This window comes from Carettochelys insculpta, chromosome 2, assembly GCF_033958435.1.
Source record: "Carettochelys insculpta isolate YL-2023 chromosome 2, ASM3395843v1, whole genome shotgun sequence".
Classification (NCBI taxonomy): Eukaryota; Metazoa; Chordata; order Testudines; family Carettochelyidae; genus Carettochelys; species Carettochelys insculpta.
In genome coordinates, this window is record NC_134138.1 from 168,006,319 (window position 1) to 168,029,984 (window position 23,666).

A 23,666-nucleotide genomic window follows, 5' to 3' on the forward strand; every position below is an offset into this window, starting at 1 on the left:
GCAGTAACTTATGAAGACAGAGACAAGACTTCTTTGTAAAGCCTGATGTAGCAGAGCACTTTAGGGTCCCGGCCAGAGAGAGGAGAAAAATCCTCATGGCCTGCATTGGGCTGCAGAGATTCTCAGAACTTACGATAATGTACACTATGGAGGTATGACTTCTAACGCACACAAATATGGTGTGCATTTATTGGCACTCTTCTGGTGTGCCCTAACTGTCCACTACTGCGCTTCCTTTAGTTTGCATCACCAGTCCCTATACAGATCAATTAATGCGTAGCATGTTGGTGCACTTCGGAAATCACCCCTGCAGCGTGTATTACCCCACCAACTACACAAGCATTGCAGGTTGCAGAGCAGCTTATTATCCACCTGGGGGGAGGGTGAGCATGAGAAGTAATTTACAGCAGCTCTCAGAGCTGCCTAATTTATTTAGACTACCATGCCAGGCCCTGCGGCAGTCCAGAATCCAGCAAGTGTGAAGCTACCTGAGATGCTTTCCCTCTGAGCTACAAGTTCTGTGCTGTGTCTCTTGGACGCACATTGCAGTTTCTCATCTTTCAGCTTTGGCCTCACCACCTGGCAGGCCTGCTCCTCTCCCCAGTTATGCAGTAGCAGGAGCACCATACACTTCTGCTGAGGGCAGCAGCTGGATCCTATTGAATAGCACAGACACATACAATGTTATGGATACATGCCAACTGCTGGACATACACTACACAAACAGAGGAAACAAATACCTTCATAAGGAAACAATGAACAATCACAGATAACCAGGGCTTTAGTTCAGGTTAGTAGGAACACACAGAGTATATTTTGTGTTTTGTGTGCCATTAAAATTGAACTGTATTAAATGTTGTTATAAAGTATTGTAAGTACCTCTTCAAACAGGAAGAAGACCAAACACAAACTGTACTATCTGTATATTGCAAGGGCATGGCAAGTCAGAATAAGATGATATAGAATTAAATCCCGAGTTCCTTATTCATATAGATGCCAGTGATAAATGGTCTAAGTAAGAACTCAGTGATAAGTGCTCAGAAGCAGAAACAAAAGTCATTTTGTTTGAGGTAGTGCATAGACAAACAGCTCCAAAGATACATAACAACTGTTAGATAAACCAAGCAGAAACAAGATTAGAAACCAAACTTCTACCTTAGTAATAAGGAGGTTATGTGGAACATGGAAATTCCATCGAAGGAAGATATCAGTATTTGGTTTTGGTTCAAATTGGAAGGAAACCCAAACATTCAAAACTCTCTAAAAACTTTGTGTTGGATCAATAAAGGCCTGTTATAAAAATCACTTTTTTATTTTATACTAATTAAAACAATTCAAAACCAAAGTAATTTAAAAAAATTGTTCTAAAAATGTTTAAATGGCCCATTTCTGTATGTTTAAATCTATTTTTTGCTGTCTGCCATGCCTCCAAAATGAAATGTTGGCAAAATCAAAATAATTTCATGGTAAATTTCAAATTCTGAAACAAAACATTTCTGTCCAAATTTTTCCTACCAGCGCTAGTGACAAACTACTATGCTAGCATTTATGTCAACTCACCAAACAATAATTTTAAGAATGAATCTTTATATCTTTCCTGGGAAATACCAAATAAAGTATTATTAGACTCATTTACAAACTGGATCAGCAATAGCACAGAAGAATTTAGGCCCCAGTTCAGCAAAACCTTGAGCACAAGCTTTAAGTCAAGCCAGGTCCAGTAATGCAGTTAAATATGTGCTTAACTTTAGTCAGAAGGAGGGCAAGAAAGAAACCTTCAAAGACTTGACGGTTTGACTTCTCTAACTGAGCCCATCAACTTCAGTGGATTTAAATTTGGCCCCTAGTGAGGAGTGAAATATATTTACCTCACAGTCATGTGACTTCAATTCAGAAGTCAGTAGCAGTTCTCCAGATCTCAGTGGGTTTGTCTACACGAGCTCCCTACTTCGAAGGGAGCATGGTAAGTAGGGTGTTGGGAGTTTATTAATGAAGTGCTGCAGTGCATAGGCAGCTCTTCATTAAGTAAACTCCCTGCCCCCGTCCCCATGGCAACTTCAAAGTGTTAAACTTCGAAGTTGCTGCAGGGGGGAGTTTGCTTAATGAAGTGCTGCCTATGCAGTGCAGCACTTCATTAATAAACTCCCAACACCCTACTTACCATGCTCCCTTCCAAGTAGGGAGCTAGTGTAGAAAAGCACAGTGTGTCTCCAAATCTTTCTGGGACATTTGGGCATACAGCACCTTCAGAATACAAAATAACTCTGTCTTCTAACAAATATGAAGCCATACAAGACAAAGGGAAGGCCACAGAGTTAAGATTCATCACTGCCCATACAATATTGGACCCATACAGAAGCAAACTGGGAAACAAATTAAAACAATGTATGAGAAATAAATCTTTACTAAATCTTGCGATGTCAAACGAGCATTGTACTTGGTCTTCTGAAGTTACACACATCATTTTAAAAATGGATTACTTTTCACCAAAAACAATGATAAGGGCTTTCAGGTCTCCTGGGTGGAAAATTAGAGACACTGGCGTCATCAAATAGAAAAAAAAAAAAAATCATGCTTAACATTTGCACTCAGAAAAAACAAAACAAAAAACAAAACAGAAAACAAAAAACCCCACAAACCCAGAACTGCACTAGAGCTTTAGAAACACTTAACGCTGTTTTATGTACAAATTCTACAGCATGAGGTCAGTGGTTGAGATCTGTGGGTTTGCAGAGCAACACAAACTGTATAGGATATTTTTTCCCCCAAAGGCCAATGACTTATTCCAGTGGTCTGTGAACAGAGACAGGGTAAAACATCTGTATGAAACTGGTCCTCCAACATTAGCAGTCTTATTCAGAATTGTGGCTACTGCAGGCATTTAGAGTAAATATACACACGTGCAGATTTATATACAATTTATATGTACATATGTTTATTTCAACCAAAAAATCATTGTGAGTACTTTAAGTTATTCAGTACATATCCCTTTTACTCCATACCATAAAATAAATTAATATTAAGTTAACAGAAGCATCTCCCACAGTCCACAGATATCACATAGATATTGTAGGTGATGCACTACAGGGAAAAAACACTTTCACCAGTATATACCCCAGAATCCTTCACAGCCAATCTGCATGTAACTTGAACTATGATGCAAAGGCTTAAACTCTGGCCTCAGTGACAAGAGACAGAGTTAGCAGAAACTTGGGGACAGTGCCATGGCTTGACTTGTTAGAGGTCTGCAACAATTTTTACATATGTTGGAATTCAGGTTTTGCATTATAGAAAAAAAAGGAGAAATCTGGCAGAATCATTTAAATATTAATCTCTAGGGGTTTTAATTTTATTTTGAAGTTGCAGAATTGTTGTAAACGAAGTAATTTGGAGGGCAGTGCTAAGAGGAGTCCACTGAAACACACTTTCACTACTTACTCTGGCATGACATTGTTTTAATGACTGCCAGAAGTTTTAACCATCAGCTCTTCTTTGTTTATGATAAAAATAATGGACCCCAGCTTTGGCCCCAGTATTACTTCTCTCCATCATTCCAGAAGTATTTAGGCACTAGAACTTAGCTGCTGGGGCTATCTGCATATTCTCCTGGTACAGTGGGAATCCCCATGCCGTGCAGAGCCACAATAGTGGCTCTATATCACTCCCTTCATGAGCTCTAGCACAGGGGATGCTGCCAAAGAAAAGACAAGAGTCTGAAATGTTGCTGTACTCTGGTGATCCCCAGCTGCCAGAATAGCCCATTGTCGTATGGTTATACAACAACTGAGACCAGCTTCCCAGAACAGGTAGATAGACTCATGTTGACTCCACTCAAGCTAGCACGCTAAAAAATAACACTCATCAACTGAGTACTCTCTCTGCGCTTCAGCATGTGGTGGGACTTTTGGACACATGGAAACAATAGTAGAAGTGCTGATGCAAACTACCTGCTGGAATTTTAACCACTGTGTCCTCTAACTCTTTACGCAGCACTTCTAGGCAATGCAGCGATAAAAATGCCAGTGATGGAACTGCAGTACTGTAGTAAGAGCAATGGCAAGGAATATACACTCATCCCTCGCTATACGGGCACAATTGGTTCCCATCTTTCTCCTCGTGGTGAAAAATCATAAGGGGGGGCACTAAATTATCATTAAAATACACATAAAAGTCTCGGATTGGGTCCTAGTGCTCCTAACTCAGGGAAGGTGCAGCAGCACATGGCGCTGCTTTGGAAAGGTGAGTGAACCTTGGGTTTGGGAGGAGGAAGGCTGGGGAGGGTTTAAAGGCTGGGGGCAGTTTGGGGCCATGAGCGGGAGGGAGGGTTAAAATCTGGTGGCGGGTTGGGTCCGTGGGGTGAACGGGGTGGTTAAGGCTGCTGCAGGTTGGATGTGTGGGGCTGGTGGGGGGGGGGTCAGGCTGCAGTGGTTTGGGGCTGTAGGGCTGGTGGGGTGGCTCAGGCTGTGGCGGTTTGGGGCTCCAGGGCTGGTAGCAGGGGAATGTCAGACTGCCACAGGTTGGGGCCATGGGGCTGGCAGGGGTTTCAGGCCGCTGCAGGTTGGAGCCACCGGTAGGGGGGTAAGGCTTATATTAGTGGGGAGAGTTCACTCGTCTAGTGAACAAAGGTAAGTACATGTGTCCCTCATTGAAGTGAGTATTCATAAGTAAAGTATTCATTTAACGAGGGATGAGTGTAATAGAAAAACAAAAAAACAATGCAGACAAGTCTACAGGGTAATACTGTTCAAAGTGAGTAAGAAAGCCAGAACCACAGACCAAATGAGCAGAATTTAACAAATAATATCGAATTTGTCCAAAAAATTTTCAGTGAAAATTATTCAGTGATAATTAGCTGATTGAGCCTCTGTGAAGCTTTTAGGTAAAGCAAGAAACAACACCCAGTCATGCTAAAGTACTGCACTAAATGATATGTTGTTTACCCTTCCCATTCCTTCCAAAAGGAATTGTTTCAATAGCTACATTGCAGCTTTAGCAACTTCACCATCCTTTTTTGCTCATAAATGTTAAAACAATTTCCCCTTTGTTGCAGAAAAAGAAGTAGTTTAGCTGGCCTGTAAATTAGACTATAGGCATGTTGCAAATTCCACAGATTGATTTTCATGGAGAGCCAAATTCACATTTAAGTGCATAAAGCAGCCATCATACCACACATTCTGCTATTGAGCTTGTTATACCTTTGATTACCTTTTGGCACACAAACAGGGGCCCAGATCTCTTCCAAGGCAGTTAAATAATAATGAAACAAAATCACTTTGATGCTACCTTAAACCAAACTATTCAAAACACATTGCCTGCATTCCCTAGCCTCAGGCCTTGAGCCAAGATATGGCTGAAGATGGGGGAAAAGAGAAACTTGAAGACTGGAGTGTTATGTACAACCAACAAACTTCATATCAGATCTGTAAAATAATGCTATGGAATTTCCCACACTGTGATAGAATTATGACAAGTATCAGAGAGGTAGCCGTGTTAGTCTGTAGCTTTGAGAACAACAAGAAGTCTTGTGGCACCTTATAGACTAACAGATATTTGTTAGTCTATAAGGTGCCACAAGACTTCTTGTTGTTGTGATAGAATTAGGGGATTAGCACACTCAGTGACCTACTACTTATTTTTCTTGCTTGTTTTTTACTTTTATATGTTTCATAGGAAACTAGAATCCATATCCACTGAACGATCCTTACATCTATATTGGTATCCTCTCTCTGAGAGTGGTCAGTCTTGGAACATCGAACATCTGGAATGATCTACATGGGGGAGGGAACAATCTTTTCTGATCATTCACCCAATTACAAGATGCTCAGGAAACCTGAGATTAGTCAGCCTCATCATTATCTTACTATTTATATCTACCAATACTGTTTGCCCTCTGAAGATGACCCAGAATTTACAGTAATCCAACCCTTGTTTTTGACTCAGTCTCTTGCAGCAATGAACTTTGTGCAATGGAGAGTGCATCACAATGGTTAAAGACAGTCTGGGACTGAGGCCTACTATGCACTTCTTTATGCTGCACAAATATCTGGAAACAAGTAAAGAAAATCCCTTCTGTATAGCCTCATCATATCCAAAGAATTTCCCCTCATTTCCCACTGCTACTAACACCGGTTCAGCTTCACCTAGTGTTAACAACTTTTGGTAGCCTCAGTGTAGAGGGGTTACTAATGCCATTCCAAGCATTGTGACAGTCTTATTCTGAGCCGGTACAGGTTGCATCTCTCTAGTCTGGCACTTTCTTATCCAGCAACGTCCATAATCCGGCATGATTTTAGTTAGACAGAGGAACATTTCTCATGAGTGCAGCCACATTTCTCATGGTCCCATGAAATTGGTTTACAGCTACCAGTCCTGGCCCTCAGTGTTCTGTGCTATTGTTTATCTCTAATTTACCCACAAGTGTCTTCTAAGAGATACTTCATATTTCATTTTATTTTTGTTTTCTATCTCTGTTATATATTCATCATGCCAGTTCATTTTCAGCACTAATTTCTGATCTGACGAAGCAGGTCTGCCCCACAAAAGCACATCACTTAATACATTATTTTCTTAGTCTTATAAAGTGCTACAGGACTGCTTTTTTGTTATGTAAAGATACAAACTAACACGTCTACTTCTCTGCGGCTTTCCAAGAGTCTCGTGAGCAGTGGAAGTGTAGGTAATGCTGCCAGACAACTTTGACCTCTCATGGTCTGGCAAATTATTTTGTTTGGCACCAGTCAGGTTCAGAGGGTGCTAGACAGGAGAAGCCTGTATAGCTCTTACACATCAACCCTTGCTTTATGGGGAAGCAGCAAATATTGTGGCCTATCACAGATCCTATTGAGGTCCTGCCTTTTCTCCACCCTGTCTTTGAACTCCCATATAGGAAGATTCTATAATGCAGGGCTCTGCACTTTAGAACTGATCTACCTCTCATTAAAGTTAATGGGAATCTTTTCACTGACTTTAACAGGAGCTGGTAGGGACCTATGGAAGCACTGATATCCATAAGCAACCCCCTACTGGTTCCTGCCTCCACAGCCTGAGGAACTTCACTGGTTCCAGATCAGGGGACCCTTTGCATGTATAGAGACAGGGAGAGATATTGACCCTTTCTGCATCTTTTATTAGGAGAATGCAGTGATCAGGTTCTTCTATGGTGGCAGTTCACCACCAGGGTAAGATGACAGGACAAGATGCAGCAAAGAACTTATGCTTGTAATGAGGAGAGAGATTTCCACATACCACCCCGGCAAGATGAACATTATGCCAGAAAAGAAAAATGCTCTCCCCATGGTCAAATGTACACTGGCTACAGAAATGAAAGCAATAGAAAGACATCCCTTATAAAATATGGAATTTATCAATAGCATGAAATACCAGGAATGAAATTATAATCCAACCCACACTGGGATTCTAAACAGATACTTACTAAGTGTGTTAGGCCTAATCCAAAATCCACTAAAATCAAAGGGAAGTCTCCAATTGATTTCAAAGGATGTTGGATCAGACTCTGAAACAGGTTACCACTTATATAAGCTTGCAGTAATCGTATTTTGATTGCCTCTACTTACATATAGTCACTATGTACAATATGGGCCTGAATTCAAATTTAGACGAGAGTAAAAGTCCTATGGTTAACTGCCATATAAGGTTGGTGGAAGAATTAGCTCAAGTCGCAACATTCTTGCTTGACGAATGAATGATAGGGTGAATGATGCCTCCTTTCTCCAATCTGCTCCAGTTTGGTCTGAAGATGCTTTCGCTTGGAGTCTTCTAACTAGGAATGGATGTCATTAGGAAGGACTGGTCTCATATAACTACAATTTATTTGATTGGGCACAGGAATTACTGGATGAAAATCAGTCAATATGATCAGAATGGTTCCTCAGACCTTAAGAGTTACAAGTCTATGAAAACTGGCCATTCTGACTGGATGCTGAACAATGGATGTAATTATACACAACAAATCCAGTATATTTTGCCAAAAGACAAGATGATCTCAGACTAAGTTAAAATATATGATACAAACCACTATTGCTGTAACAAATTATATTAATATAATGGACAAAATTATATTTAGGAGAAGGCAGAGATCTCAGGCTCCTGAGTCTTCTTACAATTTATTTTGCTTTATGAACACTGCAAATCTCTAAATTATCTGTAAAACTTCCTTGTATCCTTCTAGCCTTAGTTTACAAAATGGCACAAATTCATTTCAAGCAATCAGTATTTAATTTTCTTACTGGAATTCCTACAGCCTCCCCACCCCCTGCAAATTCATGCACAACTATAAGGAAAAATGTTCTTAAAACAGTTCTGATGTATAAAACAAATAATCTGCAGATTGTCTTACCTTTGACCCAATGAGAGTATATAGCCATTGAATGGTTTCATTGTGATTTATTACTCCATTCATCCCATCTACATACAGCATAATCTGTCCCAAAGCTATAGTAAAGAAAAAGACACAGAAAGTAAATCAGACCTAAAGTCCTGATATTTACTATCATTATTATTTACATAGGTTCATATTGCCAAAAACTTTACTGACAAAACACTCAGAACTAAAGTCTGGTCTAGATTACACTGGTACTAATTTGAAGTAACTTCACCGACTGCATTCACTTCAGATTTGCACAATGTAATTGAGGGCAGATTATAGTTATCATCAGCCCTTTCCTGAACGTTTCTACATTGTGTTGGCCCAGTCTTGGAAACTTGCTTAGTGTTTACTATCATCAATGGTCCCATGATCTTCAATGGGCTACACTTTACCAGTGTGAGCCAATGAATATATTCATGGTTGGCAGTAGTATGTTGTGTATTGAATGTTTCAGATTTGGAACCTATGTGGATTAAAGCTATCTTTTATTAAGACAGCCATTCTATTTGCCAAATTTCAGCAACTCACAATTCTAGCATGGTAGTTACTGCAAGATAGCACAGTGGAATGCTACTATTTCAAAAAGCTAGCCTGTGAGTCACTGGATTTTGAATGTTAGTCAGGGAATTTAAAAAAAAAAGATAGGAGAAAACATCACATAATATGCTTCATGATAACATTTCATATTTTGTTTGTACATACTTTGTACATACTTGATCAACTGGCACCATGAATAACTCGCATAACTCACAGCCATGTAGCTCTGGTCAGTGGACACCACGGGAGAGTGGAGAGAGCAGAGGAGCTTGCCGGCTGCACTCACAAGCAGCACAGAGGGATGCAGGGCAGAGCTGAGTCCCTTCTCCCCCCCTCCCCACAAGGGGCAGGGCATTGCCTTCACACTAAGTGCACAAACACCAGCCCTGGTGTCCCTTCTCTTCTGCTCGGCGGACACCGGGTGGGAGTGTGGAGAAGTGGTGTCAGAGCTGGGGTTTGTGCACAGAGCATGAGAGCAATACCTTCTCCCCTTGATGGGGGGAGGCGGATTGCTCAGCGCTGCCTTGTGTCCCTCTGTGCTGCGTGTGAGTGCAGCCGGCAGGCTCCTCTGCTCTCCCACCCAATGTGAGCTACTCACGCTGCCCAGAGCTACTCAGCCAAGGTCATGTCCTGGTGGCATTGGGTAACAGTCTTCTAATGTCTGTAGATGCTAGTGGAAAAAGTCTGGGACCAATATTCTGCATATATTTTCATATATTTTTGCTTGTTTCTTAATATCAAATCTTGTTTTTCTTCAGTGTTATGCATTGCTAGGTATACCTCTCTATTATCCAGAATATTTGAATATCCGGCAACCTCCAGGTCCTGTGGATGCCAGATATCAAAGAGTTTAGTGTATCTCTCAGCAATCAAAGAAAGGTCTTATTTCTTATATTTGCTTCTTTTCAGAACTAAAACATTTGGCTACAGATGAGGGTGAGATCAATCCATGATAACATCACCATACCATTCTTTTGTAGTGAATTCCTTGGTTAAGGGGTGAAGGGATTTAATTTGAATGTGAAACAAATGTGCAATGAAATTTATTCCTGGCACACAATTTCCAAATTAATAAGAAAGAAATGAAAGACAGCACAAAGTCCGCCTTTAAAACAAAAACATTCAATTTTCCAATGAAACAACTTTCCAATTTGTGCTCAAGTTTGACTGGATGCCTAGGTGAGATCTGGGCTACATTACTTCCCAGATTTTTAAAATATGACTGGTCCTAACAACACTTAGTTAAGGCACATTAGCAGGTAACATGGAAAGAAGGAGCATCGAGATTCCTGACAATTTTTGTCTGCTACCACAAAACCTTTGTGTGTACGTGTGCACCTTATCAGCCACTTCTCCAAGACTAATAATATCTGTTACAGCAATGGGACAGTTCTTTGGGATCTTAGTGGAAAATTCTAAACACATGAAAGTAAATCCACTAGACACTCTGGCAAAGACTGACAAAAGCAGTACAGGATAGAAAATATTTTACAGAATGACACTGAGCAGTTTAGACACAAGATAACTTTTTGCTGGTGCCAGGCTGCCTGTATAGAATTCATGTCTACAATGATTATCTGTCACACATCAAGTTATCAGCTGCTGACAGTCTCTGGAGCGGGGCTTCGCAGTTTACTTGCTGAGTAGTATGTTATTTCCTGTCTCTACTGGTCACAAGAACAAAAGTGACACTCGGGGAAGGTGGGGCTGGAGTGAGGCATCTACTTTCTGTAGGCTGAGCACTGAAAATACATAAATTTAACTGGTTTCGTGGACTCATGCATTTTAATGTTGCCTTAATCTTTCTGTCCTCAGATTGAATTCCTTAAAAAAGAAACAAAGAATTCTTCAAAGAAAAACAACAAACAAACAAACAAACCGCACACACAATCCCCCAGACTTGCACATGTTCCATTTCCAAAGCTAAGTCCTGCTTATGTTGCTTGGGTATTCTGATGGAAAAAAGAAAACACCTGAAGAGAATGGAACAGAGTGGAGGTGTAGCACGAACACTATCCTGGGAACCAGGTTAATGCACCTGCTGCTGCTACTTCACGGATTACATCTGCTGGACCATCCATGCTTTGCGTACTACACAGATGGCAGATTGGCCATCAGAGTGCTCTTTATCGAGAGCAGCAGCGTGTGTTCCTGTCAGATACTCTAAGGAACTTCACCCAATATCAGCACAACAGTTTATGTTTCGCTGACCAGCTGAAACCACTCCACGCACAAACTCGGCACATCAGTGGCACAGCGTGGTGGGCAGGAAGTGACTCTCACACCCCTCTTTGGCCACATCAAGGTGAATGTGTGTGGTGCCTTATCTAATTAATAGATAACACAGAAGGTGACCTGTCATCTCCTGGCCCCAGCTCTGCCACTGTTCATAATCTGGCTTTGCTACTGCCCCGCACTTGAAGGAAGAGCATGGTTTTATGCTGTGGAGACAGGTTCATTTTAAAAGGGCTCCATTAAGCCAATAAGTCTGGTCCATCACAAACAAGCTCCCCACTTGCACATTCCTCTAACCAAACTGGCACTCTCGTTGAAAAAGTGCAGGTTATTTAATCACATTTCTGTACTAACTGGAATTCTACTTTGGAAACGTATCAACAAGGAAAGCGTGCTATTGAGCAATGGGGGACTGGCAGGAGGGGAGGAGGTTAAGATGAGCAGGCTTAATTTGAAATTCCTCTGGTTTTGATGGTTTAAGTGAAACTCTTAATCATTTTGAACATTGTGAATCTTAATCATTGTGAATTTACCCAGGGCTATTTTCAAGTGGAACACTGCTGGATTTCTTCAGTTAGGTTTATGTTGGAAAAGAATGGAATAGGCAGGAGTTTCATAGATTTGTAAGTAATCAGAGCTTTGAAAAATTTCTAAAAATCTTGCCAGTATTGAGACTTTTTTGAACTACAGATAAGAAGGGTTTACAAGACTAAACAAGCAAAAAGCTAGCATAAAAACCTCACCATTCCAATCATTTTAATAGACATCTTATAGTTACCCACCTATCATTTCAAGCTTTTCAAAGATGTTTCCAACCTGTCATGTTCAGACATTTTAAGCCTCTCTGGCTTGCAGCCTTACTTCTTCTGTCTAATTCAACTTCACACCACACTAATATCCTAGTTAAAATACCAGCATCAGAGTCAGCAGAATTTCTATTTTATTTCTACTTCCTCCAGTCAAAATATAAGTAATCGTGCCAGATTTATGGTACAAATCTACTCACTGGCTGTGTCTACAGTACCCCCTCTTCAAAGGGGGCATGCTAATCAGCGTGAGTGGGGCATTATAATAATAAAGTGCTGTAATGAATAAGCAGCACCTCATTAGGCTAATTCTCCATGAGGCAACTTTGAAGTTGCAAATTAAATTTTTGGGAGTAAGGGCACTTCAAAGTTGCATGGGTACTTCAAAGTGCCCACGGCGACATGGCACGCTTCAAAGTTGCCTCAGGGAGAATTAGCCTAATAAGGTGCTGTGTATTCATTGCAGCACTTCATTATTATTCCCCGGTCAGGCTGATAACTGTGCCCCCTTCAAAGGGTTTTTTTGAAGAGCCAAAGTCAGACCTTGTTTAAGAGGGTTCAACTCTGACAGAAGTTTCTGGGCAAAGTTCAGTGGGGATGTCATACACAGTGGTAGTGGTGCAAGTTACATATTGGATATAAATTGGTAATAAAATAGGTGGTTTAAGTAGGTGTAATAGAAATAGCATTATCTGGCATTCTGAGATTTTCAAAAGAAGAATAAATCATTCACTCCCAGTGCAGAAGGAGAAGATGGCCTGGAAAATAAGCATCAGGGTGTAAGTTTAAGTAGAGTTGTGATCCTTTATATTATACCTCCTGCAATTCTTTTTCTTCCCTGCCTTTTCTTCTGACTCCTTACAATAATTTTACACATCCCATGAATGTCATACAAGTAGAAGTTATATTAGTTTATCAATTGAACTTATGTTTTGAATAATTAGCCAAATTCTGAACTTGCTGGAGAACATACTCATTAAGAGTACTGCATACTCAGCTTTTATGAGAAAACTGCTTTCCAGCTGGCTAGAGCTTTATCTTATCTTTTACCAACAAAGCAGGGTCAATTAAACTACAGCTACCTTGCATTCAGTTTTGTATAGTATATATAATTATTACATAGCCCACTCTTGAGTCACCAACTTTGCCAGAGACTATTATAAAGTCTCCCACAAACACATCAAGTCCCTTATCTAGTAAAAGCACCTTAATATATGAAGTGTATGGAGATACTGAAAATATATACAGGCTTTTATCCAAGATGGAAAGAAATATATCTTGGCTTTTCTTTGGAAAACATTTATCTGTGTAAGCTTTTTGTTAGGTCCCTAATATTATTATCCAAAGTGCCAACAGTATCTCATGATGAAATAGGTTATTTAGAAGAACAGTATCCACCCCAAAATTCCTGGCTCTTATTTCCTCCCTGCAAAGGAGATGGTATTAGGTTAGAGAAGTAGATTATTTAGAACAGTGGTTCCCAAACTTTCCAGCATGATGCCCCACTTTTGATTTCTGAGAGACCCTCATGCCCCACCACCCCTTCTTTACCATCATCCAACCCCCCATTAACAAAAAGTCAATTAATAAGTTAAAATAAACACAAAAACTTGATATAAAATGTTATTTAATAATTAAAAATAAGCACAAATAGTTTTTCTTGACCCAAAAATCTAACAAAAATGTAATTTATCAGAAACAGCAGAAACAAAATGAATTTAATGTGAGGGACGACGCTGCATTTTCTTCACAACTTCTGAAATCCTAGGTTTGAAAGATGAAAGTGTGCAAGGCAAATTGGTTTTGATGTCCAGTTGATTTCTTTGCTTTGTTTTTAATGTGACTAAACTCAAAAAGCTTTTTTCCACACAGGTGTGTTGACAAATATGGAAGAATAATACATAGCACTTTTATCAACTTCAAGTATGTTGGGAAATATTTTATCCAACATTCATCCGAGCTTCAGTTTTCAAAATTCTTTTGCACTTGAATCATATTTTATTTCAAGTGCTTGTTCTTGCAAAACTTCTGGCAATGTATCGACATTGTCACTGAATGGATTGCTTACTAATTTATGAATGGGGTTGCCAGAAAAGTTGTCTGGAAAATAGAGGATAGCAAACGCAATAGAGCTGTGCTGCCCCAAGCTGCACACCAACCACCGAAGCCTTAGTACCTCCCCCATCCCTGGGACCCCCTTACCTCCTGCTGGACCCTGACTCCTGCTGGGCTGACACCAGTCCAGACACAGGCTGCAACAGCTGGTTCCAGCCCCATGCTGGACATGGCCTAGGCCCTCTGGCCACCAGCTCCACCTCAAATGGGCTGCTGGCATGGCCCCAGAGCTGCAGACACAGCCCGGGCCCTGCAGAAACCAGCTGGAGCCCTGGCTGGGGTGCCAGACACTGCGCTGACCTCTTTCCAGCCCAGAGTCTTACTATGGACCAGCCAGGCTAATAGCACAGCCCCCACCTTGCGGATGCTTGGTGCAACCCCAGCTGGCTAGCTGCCTGAGCCCCATGCCAGCTGCCAGAGCTGCCTACACCAGCTACCCACCACCTGATCCCTGCACTGCCAGAGCTGCCCACCCTCCCAACAGCCATGGGGGTCAGCTGCCCACTTGACAGCCTTCCAAGCTGTTCACCCAAACAGCGGGTCAACCCCCTGAGCCCCGCACTTCTGGGACCAGCCACCCACCCACCAACCCAAGCTGTGGCCAGCTTCCTGAGGCCCACAAGCCACCCACTTGAACCCCTCCCCTCCCCCAAAGCCAGGCACCACCAGTCCCCCATCTAACCCCATCCTCCTCCTCCTCCATCCCCCACAACTCATACTCCTTTGCAGGAGGCAGCTAGCTCCATGTGGGTCTTTGTTGGCAGCCTGCTTTTTCTAGCAGCTGTGCCGGGTTGCCCACATAAAGTAGCAGGGGCTGAGAACTGGAAGCAAAGGCCAGCTCTTTCTTGGAGTAGGGGAATGATGTAGCCGGGGGAGGGGAGAGACTGTGTTTCCTGACTACCCACCCTCTGGAATTTCTTCACACACCCCAGTTTGGGAAACCATGATTTAGAAGAACAGTATCTACTCCAGAATTCCTGGCTCTTATTCCTTCACTGAAAAGGAGCTGGTATTTGGTTAGAACAGACAATTTACGGTTAAATAACCCATGAAGTTCTGCAACTTGATCTATGGAATTTCCAGAAAGTTTTGCTCATAACCATGTTTGGTGCCCAGTGCTGTGTGTTGAAGTATAGGATATTACCAGCATAATTCCCACAAGTGGCAGGTCTAGAGTTATTTTAAAAAGATGTCTAAAGTATCATTGTTAATGCTTAATATGCATTTCAAGTTGGTAATATTTCCACTTGGCTTGCCATTTACTACAGACATTTCCCTTTCTTTCTTAAACAAATCACTATCAGGAACGGAATAACACAAATAAATAAATAAAATAAAAGCCAGCCCTCTGAAAACAGTTATTCAGATCCAGGTGTGAATGAGTTAAGGTAATTGTTACCAGTCTGTATGTACAGGTTTTGTTCCCAATGTAAACACACTGCATTTTTAAACACACTTTTTTTGCCACTTGGCTCTGTGAAAAAACACACAAAATCATACTAAAACTTCTCATCTCTAAAAAGTAAGATCAGAGACAGCAGTTATTGAGGTGGACTCACTGTTTCCTCTTGTAAAAACAATCATGCTAAGCAATAGCTTGCCAGCCTATGGACAATGTATTTATTCAAGAGGGAGAAACTTGGCTCAGATTTTTCAGATTTGCTTTTACCGTGTTTTAGAGATATGGTCAGGTTTAGTCTGCAATACCAAGTCAGTCACTTGTGCACATATTCAAGTCATTTATCACAGCCAAGGATGTCAGCAATGCCTTACAGGAACCTAAAAGAGAGTTTAGTGATGCTTAGAAATGTGTGATTGTTCTGCGGCTCAACAAATCCTTCTTACAGTTCATTTCCTTGTCTAATCCTTTTGTATAAGGTCTGGACATTTGTTCAGAATTATAGAGCTGAAATGCAAATAGTGCTAAGAGATTAGCTTTTTAGGACTCCTTTTTGAATCCATTATCTATGGCAGAGTTACAGTTTTCTAATGAACAGCATAAATGTTGAAATAGATAGACAGTTTTATTCCAAATATAAATGTATCATAATATTAATGTGTAATGCCAGCCACCTTGGTAGTTGTCATTACTGGGGATCCAATCTGGCACCTTTTGAGCTTAATGCATGTGCCTCTATTGCCTGATCTAAAAGACATACATCTCTTACCAAGGCTATAGCAGGTTCATGAATCGCTATCTAGCCTAGCCATCATTAGAGGCTCAGAGCCACATTGAACAGACAAGAGATACAAATGTAAATCAGCAATTTTTGTAATAGCTGACCCTTCCATTTCTAAGATCTAGCATTCACTTCCATGTCTGGCCAGGGAGTACTTTCCTCAAACCAATAGTTGTGTGGGAAACGCCATACCAGGAGTCAGCAACCCCCAGCACGGGTGCCAAGAGTGGCATGAGAGATGGCTTTCATTGGCACATGAAGTGGGAACTCAGGCTTAGCCCTCCTTATCCCACGCAGCCGGGAGCTTGCTCAAAGACATGCTGCCTGTGGATTAACAAAAGACAACCTAATGCTATGACCCACCACCTAACTGGTAAAGCTCTGCATCTGAATTTATTTATTAATGAAGCTGTTGTAATTAGGGCTATTAGTGACTTCTAAAAGTATCACTGGCACTTGGACACACATAGAGGTCTAAAAGTCACATTTTGGTACTCCACCTTGGAAAGGTTGCTGCTCTATACAGTAATTTCAGCTCTTTGGCAATATTTTAAGTTTAGGTCTTTTTGCAGTGTTATGGTTTTACTCTTCAGGAAGAATATACAGAAAAGGTTTCAAGATAACCACCATATGCAATTTTTATTCTTCTAATTTCTTAAAATCCTTACCGCAAAGCATACAAAATATAATAAGAAAATGTTGATAACTTGAGAACATACTTAACACAGTGGTTTTCAAAGTGGGGTACAAGTCCTGCTGGGCTACACGAACTATCTCCAGAGAGTACAAGAGAAAATCCTTTAACAATGGCCAGGCCAGAGTCAGGAGGTGAGTGGGAAGATGCACATTTGTGCAGACTCACCTGCACAGGCTCTGGAAGGCAGGGAAGTGGATGCAGCATTGGCCTTAGGAGAGGACCACATGAGCTACTGTGAGGGGCTCTGCTGTCAAGAAGTAAAGGAGCAGGAAATACTTGGGGCGCGAGCGCATGGACGTGAGTTTGGGGCAATGCGCTGGGCGGGAGAAGGCAGTACTTAATTTGTACTCTGGGGCGGCTGGCCAGGAGCCCAGAGGCAGCAAGTGCCCAGCTCTGAAGGCAGCATTGTCACCAGTAGCAGTGCAGAAGGGTTGCAATTCAAAACAATGCGACCCTTACTTCTGCACTGCTGCTGCTGCTGGCGCTGCCTTCAGATCCTGGCACACAGCCAGCAGCCATGGCGCTCTCCTCTGCCTTTTGACTGGTTGAAGAGTGAAGGCTAAGAGTCCAGAGCTGATGGATTTGAAAGCCAAACCAAAGAATGTTAGTCAAAGATTTTTCTCTTCTGGAGCATCATGAGCGTTAAAATGCTAAACTGTATTTCAGCAAATATAAAAGGTCAAATTGTCATTCAAGTGCATGCCAAAAGCATCCACATTTAAAATATGCACCAACAAGTATGAGAGTATTTTCACAGATATATTATGACCCTATCTCAGGTGTGGGGGGGGGAGAGGGAGGAGGTACATTGTAGATGAAGGTATTTGAAAGGGGTATGAACCCTAAAAAGTTTGCTCCCAGATCCTGCAGGCAGTTGGAGAACAAAGAGAATCCCTTTAAGTTGTTGAGTAAACAAGACGGGCAACTAAGATTTTTCACCTGACTACTGGTTCAAATGAAGCTGCTTTCCAGAGATTGACTCGCAGGATACCAAACAAAACAGGAGGCTGAACATGCTGTTCTTCAGCACAACCAATTCATCTTTCTGCTGCCCATACAGGCAGTGACATTTAGAGTGGGTACTTCAACATGCCATAAGTTGCAATTAAAAATACAAATTAGTTGAAAAAAGCGAGGTCAAATTCATGAAGAATAAAACAAACTTTCTTTACTGAACAGCTCAAATGTGCCAGTGCTAAGGCCTTTTGACATTATTTTGCTTTTGAGGAAAATACAGCTCTATTGTGGGACTAGTTCAGGTTGTTAGAACTCCACTCCACACATTGTGTTAAAATATGGCAGTTTTTTTTTTTCCTCAGAAGCAAAAGCCCACAGGAAATTCGGAAAAGAGAGTTATAATTCTGACATTTCTGGCACAAAACAGAGACCTTCAGGACCATGTTATTATTATTCTGTTACACCTAATTATCTGCCTTTAACAATAACCTCAGTCTCAGCATTCCCCACAGACCACTGTCAAAGAAAAGCTATTTCACTGCTGATTATGGTAAGAAAGTGAAGGTTAACAGGCTGCCAATTCTAGACTTGGGACAGGACATTGATCTGCAAAGAGGCTGAAAACAAGATATCACATTTAAGTCTTCCTTACATTCACAATGATTTTCAGTGCAAATACCCAAAACTATTCCACACATACAAAAATGATAAATATTTTCCAGTCTCAGGTAGCTGTGCCAGTAACAAAACATCAACAGTAAATAAGAAAAGCCTTATTAATTATTTTCAAGGGAGAGAGGGAGGTCCAAGGACCTTCCTTTTAGAAATGTACCTGAGCTGTCAGCTGCCCTTCTTCCACAGCACTAAGAGAACCCCCTGACAACTGAAACCCTCATAACCATATTATCTAACTCAAAAAAGCCAGCTTTATAGCCTCTTTCTTTAGGGCCTGATCTTTTCTCCCCGCTTACAGAAATCCAGAGCATTCTTCTTCTTCTTCTTCTTCTTCTACAAATGTCCAGCACACTGCAACATCAGGCCCTTGAAAGTGCAAGGAATACCCTTGTAATACATTCTCCTTCAGCTAATGTTTGTCATCGCTCCATTTTTAAAAACAACACAGTGAAAAATTCAAAGGTAATTTTAACCAAACAAAATATTTCTCCCACCTTAAGGCCTTTGAATGGAAAGAAAAATATTAATTTGTCAAATAACAGTAGATGACAGTGCAAAACCTGCAGCAGCACATACATCAGCTACATGAATGCCAAAAGAATTCATCACAGTCATAGCTATTCCAAGAAGTCACGCACACATTCCTAGAGATGGGGACTTCCTACATTGTACCAGCTCTCAGTAAAAAACAACAATCGATCCTTGGTGGACCCTGCCAATAGTGAACAAGTTAGTGAAAATATTTGTATAAGAAATGGAATCCAGTAGCAACCATTAGGTAAAAACCTTATAAAATCTTTGCAGGGATAATAATCACCATTATTTAATGTAGCATTCTTTACTTATACAGCATGTACAATATTATAACGTTTTACAGAATTTACAGAAATAGATTTACAAAATTACCCACATTAAGAAAAAATAAAATTATTTGACAATTAAAACAATTCTCTAATAAAACAATCCTACTTAACAAATGAACAAACCCACTTTAGCCTGTGACTACCAATTTGCAGGCATAATAACAGAAACATATGTACCAGAGTTGTGTGAAGTTATTTTTTTTATTAAAAAGCCAAAAATTTAATTCTTTAGTCAACCCTAATTCTGGGATTTCCTAACTTTGGAGGGTTCGATTTTGCAAACTTCAAAGTCTTCATATGATGTAGTAAGTGTGTAATTCATACGCGGATTGAGTCTCCTAAGAAAATGTTTTTTTTAAACTCTTGTCAAAGGAATGTTTCACGGTGGTCTGGATTTGAGGAACCCAGGAGTAGGATATTTTGAACCAGAAGTAGGCATATGAGAGGAACTCACTATTGTGAAGAGGTATGGAAAGGGACGAAATAGATGATGGGCACTGTCATGTTTTTGCCCAGTGCTCTTATGTTTGCAGCTTGAGCTACAGTTTTTCCAGGCTGGGTGTTCTTTCTGATGATGCAATCAAAGACTAGGCTATTAATTATTACAGATGCAATTACATCACATTTCAGGCCTGGTATTCTGCCCCACTTTCACATGAACGAAATCAGCTTCGAGTCTGATCCGTTATGAAGAGATTCATCTCCAACAAAATCTAAACTTTTTCCAGTAGATTTATCATTCTGAATCATCACACAGTGCTTTGTAATATCAGTAAATTATATAATCTACTCTACAGAGGTAATAGTTAGTTAAACTCATATAAAAGCAAGTAAACCAAGTATACTATAAATGTAGAATTAAATGAGGGATAAGATGGTGATACTGCCTGTTTCAATAGGCAATGAGTTCCACACACCACACGCATAGTGGTGAAACAAACAGCAATCCAAAGGAATGTATTTCAGGAGTGAAGACACAATGAGAATCATATGAATGATCTTAACTGGCAACTGAGTACTCAGTTCCAGTTATGTGTTGGATGGAGTGGATTTCAGTGCATTCCACTCCCCACTAATCATCATGAATGTAAACCTTTGTGGGGAAACGCCACTAATCCTGACTTTGGAGGAACAAAGCCAGGAACATGATTTGCCAATCCAAATTATAAGAAACATAATTTTAATACCTCTCCTTCTTGAACTCTTTACAAAGCTGTTTATACAGCAGGAAGGAAGGCCATGCAGGTGCTAGCTGTCTTTTATCAATCACTATCAATTATGTACAACACATCAACTTGGAATTCCAATTTCTCCTTTAAATACTAGAAAGCTAAGCTGTTTGCCTGAGATTTAAGGAAGTACTCAGCTTGAGACTCACCAGGAAAGACAGATGAGTGTTTTGAAAAACAGGCTATCTACATTCAGTTATAACAAGAACTACAACTCTCCTGGATTGGCAATCTCTGTGAGCATCTGAACTGGGACACAGAAAGTCTGAGGAATGGTATGAAACAAAACTCTTGCTACTGTATGAAAATAGGAAATTAATTGATTTCAATCCAGTACTTCAACATTAAGAAGAAAAAAGGAGGCCGTCATGAGGTCACTGACTCTTGCAGTTCACGTAAATAAAGAAAATATAAGCAGAGCTAGCACAGCTGGGCTGCTTAAAGAGGCAGGAAAGAAGTAGCCAATACAGTGAACCGTTTTTTATCCTCAGCCACATTATCTTGTTATGACAAAAAGTAAACCTTCAAGGACAAAACTTGGGCATTTGCTGAGGGAACAAATCCTGGAATCATTGTTTTGTTAAAATACAGACATATGTTACAAAGGATTTAAATATTTGCATGATTCCTAAACAAAGGGCAGGATTCCCTGAAAGCAAAAAGAGAGGAAACAAATGGGGGTAAGTAGGTGGAAATGCCCAAAACCAATTTGCAATAGAAAACACTAGGAATTTGTCTTGTGTATGTGAAATCCTGGCCACTGCCTACTTGGTTTATAACGGTCTCCACCCAGAACTATTGCTATTCTAATTAATGTTTTTATTACTTGAATTTCTATACCACATACAGTGAAAGTGATGCTCCCTCACTGTAATCAGCATCAATATTTCCCAGATCCTTATCACCTCCTACTCAAATATCCTAACCCAGTGACACCTATCGGCCGACTTAATCCAATGCTCATTTATATCAATGGGAGTCTATTGATTTCAAAGGATGTTGGATCCTAGGTGCACTTAGGTGATGGACATGAGATGAACCATTCCTGTTAGAAGCAATCAAAGCCTGATCATGCAAAGCACTTAACCATGTGAGCAGTGCCACTGATTTCAAGAGAATTACTTGTGTACTGAAAATTAAGGAAGCAGCACAGTACTACCAGTCCTTCAACATTTTATCATATGCTGGTCCCTCCCCCGGCTCCCCCCAAATACCTCCCAATTGGCTTAAAAACCATTAGAGGGTTCTATAATAAAACATTTAGGGTTCTTTTTTTGTTTGTTTTCTGGTCTCTGAGCTTCTATAGTGGACTCAGGTCACTTTTTTAAAGCTCTGCTCTCCACTCACAAAAGCTAGAAATGTACTTTCTTTGAGAAAAGAATGACGAGATTTTCATGCAATCGCTTGAGTACAAAAGCTGACAGGACTGCAGAAGTTGGCAACACTGTGACATCTGCATAAATGGATTGCTGGATCAGGATCTTAGCAAATGACTCAATTACACATGGACGATGCTGAAGAAGGAAACTAATGACTGTACACAGAAGACACTTCTCTGTTTAAAGTACTGCACTTCTTTGGGTAAATAGAGATCCTGAGAAAGGTGTGTGCACATGGGTGCATGTGTGTGTGAGAGAAGCAACGCAAGAAGAAATGGCTGAAGAAGCAGCAAATGATGAAAATGACAGCCTTGCTGTTGTTATCTCACATAATTTTCCCATTGCAACTTTTATGAGACAGAATAAAGGAGCATTGGTGTCAACCCACACCACCCTCTACCTTCAGTCAAGAGCATGAGGGAAGATACTGCACATCTGCAGGTCAGTGGATATTGTTTGGAGAAAATTGTGGACTGAGGTGCATGGCACACATGAACTACGCATATGACAAGCACTCACAGAAGTGGTAGTAAGTAAGTAGATCTCATTTAGTCTAGCACCTCACTAAAATAGTTTGCTTATCCTAACTAATTACACAGTGAGAGTCTGGGGCATAGGTGACTCATTCCTGATAGCATTTTGGAGGTCCACTGCCCCCTATGGTTCTGCAAAAATTTAAATTGCTATATGGGATGTCCCACATGCTCCCTTCCTGCCTCTCTGGGTGGTGGACGGTCCTCCAACTACATCCTCTTCTTGCAAGCACCAACTGGAGGGCTACAGTTAAAAGCAACAGAGCGAGAGAGAGAGAGAGATCACTTCACTAGATAATCTTGCTTTGTAGGAACTAAGACTCGGGAAGCCTTTAAAAATCAGCAAAGTACTTTTTAAAGAAAAAAAGGGCATGGCTTGTAAAGACAAACTTTTACAAAATCAAAATTAAAAGTATTTCCAGGAAACACAACAAGTGCCCCTAAAACAGTATTAATTTTAATATTACTCTACAGTATTTCCAGTGAAATATTACAGCTGGTGTAACATTATGTGACCCAGAAACTTCCAGAATGGTAGATGTTGCAGGCCTCGGAGCAAGATGTGTGGGCAGAGGGCTGGCTCTGCACCTTGAAATGGGTGGAGCCAAGAGCTGGGCCTAGCGTATTCAGCCCTCAGCATCACCTGTAGTGTGACACTGGCCTTCCCCTCATAGCTGTGCTCAGGAGCACTGAGGTGGCAACTCAAAGGGGGCCTGGAGCTCTGGCCACCACTGCTGCCAAAGTAACAGTGGCGGTGGCTGGAACTCTGGGCATCTCTGAAACACCAAGCCTGGGGCAATTGCTGCCATTTGCCCCATCCACCTTCATCAGCGGGTCTGACAAAGAGAAACAAAAGTAAACCGATCATCTACGTTCATTGTCTCAGCTGAGAGAAATGCAAGAAGTTAAAAAAAAAACCAGCAGTAAATTATATTTATTATATTTTCTGAGGCATCATAATATTGAAATATAGTTAATAACAGAGGTGAAGAAGTTTGCTTTTCAGAATAATGTCAAATTGCATACAACCTTTCTTTGTTTGGTAGATGCGATTGCCACTGTGAAACCAACGTA

At 40.8% G+C, this 23,666-nt stretch overlaps 1 protein-coding gene across 6 annotated transcripts in view; it reads right to left on the bottom strand.

Annotated features, from left to right (window-relative positions):
* Positions 1-23,666, bottom strand: part of FHOD3 (formin homology 2 domain containing 3) — a 639,020-nt gene that overhangs the window by 223,855 nt on the left and 391,499 nt on the right. For all 6 annotated transcript variants that reach the window (XM_074988019.1, XM_074988017.1, XM_074988015.1 and 3 more), the window contains exon 6: positions 8,357-8,451. In XM_074988019.1, the coding sequence (XP_074844120.1) occupies positions 8,357-8,451 (95 nt within the window). The remainder of the gene's footprint in view (positions 1-8,356; positions 8,452-23,666) is intronic.